Source organism: Pteropus vampyrus, unplaced genomic scaffold (assembly GCF_000151845.1).
Source record: "Pteropus vampyrus isolate Shadow unplaced genomic scaffold, Pvam_2.0 Scaffold516, whole genome shotgun sequence".
Taxonomy (NCBI): Eukaryota; Metazoa; Chordata; class Mammalia; order Chiroptera; family Pteropodidae; genus Pteropus; species Pteropus vampyrus.
In genome coordinates this window covers 61,156-67,155 of record NW_011889297.1, presented here as the reverse complement: position 1 = coordinate 67,155, position 6,000 = coordinate 61,156, and the positions used below count along the sequence as shown (strand labels likewise).

At 33.9% G+C, this 6,000-nt stretch overlaps 1 protein-coding gene across 1 annotated transcript in view; it reads left to right on the top strand.

Moving 5' to 3' along the window:
- The window catches only part of LOC105307777 (vascular endothelial growth factor receptor kdr-like), a 197,015-nt gene that overhangs the window by 148,991 nt on the left and 42,024 nt on the right, over positions 1-6,000 (top strand). The window contains exon 24 of the mRNA XM_011383386.1: positions 1,492-1,597. Coding sequence (XP_011381688.1) covers positions 1,492-1,597 — 106 coding nt within the window. The remainder of the gene's footprint in view (positions 1-1,491; positions 1,598-6,000) is intronic.

The following is a 6,000-nucleotide window of genomic DNA, read 5'->3' as shown; positions in this document are numbered from 1 at the left end:
CTTCTTCACTAGAACCTTCGAAATTGGTAAAAAAAAAAAATTCTCAATAAGAGTATATTTATGATTTATTTCAATTGCTTAAATAAGTGATACAGATTATATGATGAGACTTTGAAGAAGAGCATACAGGCATACCTCGGTGATAGTGAGGATTTGGTTTCAGGCTACCACAATAAAGCGAATATACCAATAAACTGAGTCACATGAATTTTTTGGTTTCCCACTGCATATAAAAGTTGTATTTACACTATACTATAGTCTATTAAGTGTGCAATAGCATTATGTCTTTAAAAAGTACATACCTTAATTAAAATATGTTATTGCTAAAAAATGCTAACCATTATCTGAGACTCCAGCAAGGTTTAATCTTTTTCTGGTGGAGGGTCTTGCCTCAATCTTGATGAAAATACAATATCTGTGAAGTACAATAAAGCAAAGCACAATAAACTGAAGTATGTCTGTCATAACTTAAAGATGGTCTAAGAACCTAGAAATACAAATTTCATATTAAAATGCATATACTGACATTTTTCATCAAATTCATAAGTTGTAGAAGGTATTCATGTATTAGGTGTAATCATGATACTGTCTAGGTCACTTCTAGCCTTAGATTCTATACTTATATGTTTATGTTTCAAAACATCAAATAAAAATTACCACCGAGAAGCTTGAGTTTCCAGAACAGCCTGTCTTGGGCTTCTGACAGAGATGTGGCCATACACGTTACACCCAACTGAACCCATGTTTTTGTGATCTCTTACTGGATCAATAAATGAATCTGCACAATTACAACAGGTACTAAAAGCAGATTTAAAGACTTGTCATATCACAGAGATATAGAGATAAGTTAATGATTTTTAATTGTTTTAATAAACAGCAATTTCAGCATGAAACTGCATTTACTACTTAGTTGATGGCTCATTGGCCAAAGTCATTGGAAAGTACAGTCTGGGATTCTAGCGTTGCCATTTAAAATCTAAAAATGATGACATTTTATACCATTTTTCAATGAAAGATGTATAAAGATATTTGAAGATCAAACTCCAATTATATAATCTTCTAGATCATGAGGAGACCCCAAAATCCAAGAGAATTATTTGAAGCAATTTGGCCTCATGACAAATGCAGCAGTCCCCCCGCCATTTACATAATCTTTGTAATTCCAAAGCAATTCGATAGCTAACCTAAATGCTAGATTGCTCTCCTTAAGACTTTCTAAATATTTAAGATTATAAATGGACTAATTATGACTGGTTATGTGCATAAATCTATGCCTATCAACTCAGAACAAGTGGGAATGAAGGAGACATAGGGATAATGGACAGTTATAGACCTGGCAGACTTTTCAGAAACATAACTCTTAGGCCGTAGCAGAGAATATAGCTTGGGATAATTGTGAAGGTATAATTTGAGGTGTAATCCATAGGAAAAGTTGAAAAAGCAATGAGAATGGGGAATGGAGATTTTCTTGGCATTTTTTTCAATCTTCAGCTACCAGACTATGCTTGAATGCTGGCACAGTGTGAGCACCTTGAGACCTAACTTCTCTGAACTGGTCAGGCGTCTTGGAGATCTCCTTCAGGCCAGTGTTCAACAGGTATTCATTACTTAGTTTATTCTATCATTCAGTGTCTTTTTTTTTCTTTTTGTATTACAAAACTCGTTTTTATTTATGGTTCCCAGTAAAAGATCTCAGGATCACCAGAAGTCCCCAGAACATACTTTGATAACTGATGATATAGATAAATTGCTAATATAAGTGTCTTTTTAATGTTGTCTGCTAAATCACAGTTCTTGGAGCTGTAAGCAGTGCAATTTTGGACTATGCCCATGTTCAGTCCTCAGAGAGCTCATAGTCTAATCTGGGGAGTGTAAAGGAAATAATTATAATATGATAAGAAAAGTGAAGTAGAAAAAGAGAAAATAATAAGCCCCTGAAAAGGGTATATGTGAGACATCAGAGACAAAGTCAGTTCTTCATTAAAATATTTATTGAGCATCTAGTCTGTGCCACATATTGCACTGGGCACTTTTGATGTAAAGATAAAAAGACATGAATTCTGATCTCAAAGAATACTCAAGTAAGAAAACCAAGGCTTGTAGTAGAGTATGATGAGTACCAAGAGAAAGGGAAACAAGGGTTTTGAGGAAGAGCAGGAGCTAGACTATTGGAAAAGTCCAAGAAGAAAATGGACTACTGTATATACATAACTATTCTTTACATATTCGTAATGGTAACCACACAACAAAGATTCAGAACTAAAGTATATAACATAAAACAAGAAGGATCAGAGAGAAAATCCACAAAACCCAACAAAAATAAATTTAAAAAAAAAGACACACAAGGACAAAGAAGCAATGAAAACACCGAGCAACCAGAAAGCAAAACACAAAATGGCTATAGGTAAACCTCATATTTCAATAATCACCTTAAATGTAAATGGAATGAACTAACAATAAAAATGCACAGAGACACAGATTAAATCAGAAAACAAAACCCAATCATATGCTGCCTCCAGGAGACACATCTCAGTTCCAAAGACAAATATAGAATCAAAGTAAAGGGTAGAAAATAATATTTCAAGCAAATGGCATTCAGAGAAAAGTGGGAGTAGCAGTACTAATATCGGACAAAATAGACTTCAAAACAAAAAAGGAAAAGAGACACTGAAGGACACTTCATAATGATAAAAGAAATCATGCACCAAGAAGATGTAACACTTATTAATATCTATACTCTGAATCAGAGAGTCTCGAAATATATAAAGCAATTACTAACAGAACAAAAGGAAGAAAAGACCAAATCACTATTTTACTAGGGGACCTAAATACCCCATCGTCGGATATGGACAGATCATCGAAACAGAAAACCAATAAGGAAATAAGATCCTTAAATGACACATTAGAACAACTGGACATAATGAACATATACAGAGCCTTCAATCCCAAAACAGCTGCTTATATATTCTTCTCTAATGCATATGGAACATTCTCAAGGATTGACCACTACTGAGACACAGAGATAGCTGCAACAAATATAAGAGGGTTGAAATCATACCAATCATATTCTCTGATCATAATACTTGGAAGCTGGAGATAAAATGTAAAAAGAAACTTGGAAGAACCACAAATACATGGAAATTAAACAACATGCTACTGAAGAATAACTAGATCAGAGAGTTTTGGGACATAGCAAACTCGGTAATAAGAGGAAAGTTTATATCATTATAGACGTATCTCAAAAAAATAATAATAATAACGAGCCTAAATAAACAGCCTAACACTTCATCTTTAAATACTAGAAAAAGAACAAATGAAGCCTAAAATAAGAAGAAGGAAAGAAACAATCAATATTAAAGCAGAAATAAATGAAATTAAAAACAATGACAACAACAAAACAAAAATAATAGAAAAAATCATTCAACAAAGAGCTGGTTCCTTGAGAAGGTTAATAAAATTGACAAGCCCCTGGCTAGATTACACTAAAGAAAAAAGAGAAAGGACACAACAACATCAGGCATGAAAGAGGAGAAATTATAACAGACACCACAGAAATACAAAAGATCATACAAGAATAATGTTAAAAAGTATGTAACACCAAATTTAATAACCTAGAAGAAATGCACAAGTACTTAGAAAGATATAACCTTCCTAGATTGAATCAAGTAGAACTGGAAAATCTAAATAGACTGATCAGCAGAATGGAAATAGAAACGGTCACCAAAAATCTACCAAAAAGTAAAAGTCCAGGGTCAGATGGCTTCACCAGTGAATTCTACCAGCATTCAAAGAAGATTTAATACGTATTCTCCTAAAATTCTTCCAAAATATCGAAAAGAGGCAATACTTCCCAACTCATTACATGAAGCCAATATTACCCTGATACCAAAACCTGGTAAAGATAACAAAAAAAGAAAGGAAGGAAGGAAGGAAGGAAGGAAGGAAGGAAGGAAGGAAGGAAGGAAGGAAGGAAGGAAGGAAGGAAGGAAGGAAGGAAGGAAAGAAGGAAGGAAGGAAGGAAGGAAGAAAGAAAGAAAACTACAGACCAATATCTCTCATGAACACAGATGCAAATATCCTAAATAAGATACTAGCAAACCGAATACAGCAACATATTAAAAAAAATTATAGAGCACGATCAAGTGGGCTTCATCCCAGGGACACAGGGATGGTTCAACATACGCAAATTGATTAAGGTGATACACCACATAAACAAATTTAAAAATAAGAATCATATGATCATATCAATAGATGCAGAAAAACCCTTCAACAAGATACAGCTTCCAGTTATGATCAAAACACTTAACAAAATTGTTATAGAAGGAAAGTACCTTAACATAATAAAGGCCACATAGGACAAACCCTCAGCCAACATTATACTCTATGGTGAAAAACTAAAAACCTTCCATCTTGATCAGGAACAAGACAAGTCTGTCCACTATCACTACTGTTATTCAATATAACACTAGAGGTCCTAGTGAGTGCGATCAGGCAAGAGAAAAATATAAAAGGCATCCAAAAAGGAAATGAAGAAGTCATGTTGGCTAGATGGAGGGGAGGGGAGGGATGAAGCAATTGGGGGGATCGTTTTATGAACTATATAGATGTCTAAACAACGTACTGTATACTCGAAAGTAATTCAAATAAATTAATTTAAAAAACAGGAGTAAAAAATGGTAACAACTACATTCCTATCAGTAAGTACCTCAAATAGAAAAGAATTAAGTGCTCTAAATAAAAGATAAAGTGGATGAATGGAAAGGAAATCAAGACCCCTAAATGTTGCCTATAAGAGACTCACTTCATATTAAAAGACAAACACAGAGTAAAAGGAAGGGGATGGAAAAAGATATTGCTTTGATGGACCTAGTAGCTATTTAAGTCACACAGAGAAAGATAAACATTATATGAGTTCACCTATATGTGAATACTAAGGAATAAAAAGAACAAACTAATCAAAAACTGACACACAATTGCAGTAGACAATTTGGTGATGTACAGAGGGAAGGGAAGGAAGAGGGATGAGAGAATGGAGTGAAGGGTTAAAGAAGTACAAATTAGTAGCTGAAGGATGGTCTCAGGGATGCAGAGCACAGCATTGGGAATGTAGTTAGCATTAATATGCTGGCTAGGTGAAGGGCTGGGGGAGGGAGGGAGCAATAGGGATGATCGTTTTATGAAATATATATATGTGTGTGTGTGTGTGTGTGTGTGTGTGTGTGTCTAACAAGTGTACTGCATACTTGAAACTAAATAAAATAAACAAATTTTTAAAAAAGTTAAACTGTCACTGTTTGTGGATGACATGATATAGAGAAAACCCTAAGGACTCCATAGGAACACTACCAGAAACAATCAACAAATACAATAAAATTTCTGGATACAAAATCAATGTCCATAAATACATAGCATTCTTATACACTAATAATAAATTTTCAGAAAAAAATGTGGAAAAGCTAATTCTTTTTGCAATTGAAACAAAAAGAATGAAATACCTAAGAATAAATCTAAAGAAACATGTGAAGGAACTATATAATGATAATTATAAGACGCTATTAAAAGAAATCAAAGAATACACAATGAAATGGAAAAATATTCTATGTTCTTGGTTTGGAAAAATCAACATAGTTAAGATGACCTTATTACCTAAAGCGTAATACAAATTTAATGCAATCCCCATCAAAATCCCATCGGCATTTTTTGAAGAAATAGAACAAAAAATCATCAGATTTGTATGGAAGCACAAAAGACACCAAATTTTCAAAGCCATCCTGAGAAAAAAGAATGAGGCTGGAGGCATCACTCTACCCTACTTCAAACTATGCTACAAAGCAACAATCATGAAAACAGCATGGTATTGGCAGCAAAACAGACACACAGACCAATGGAACAGAATCGAGAGTCCAGAAGTAAACTCGTGTATATATGGGCAAATAAGTTTCAACAAAAAAAGCCAAAACAATACAGTGGAGAAAGGAAAGCCTCTTCAATAAATGTTGC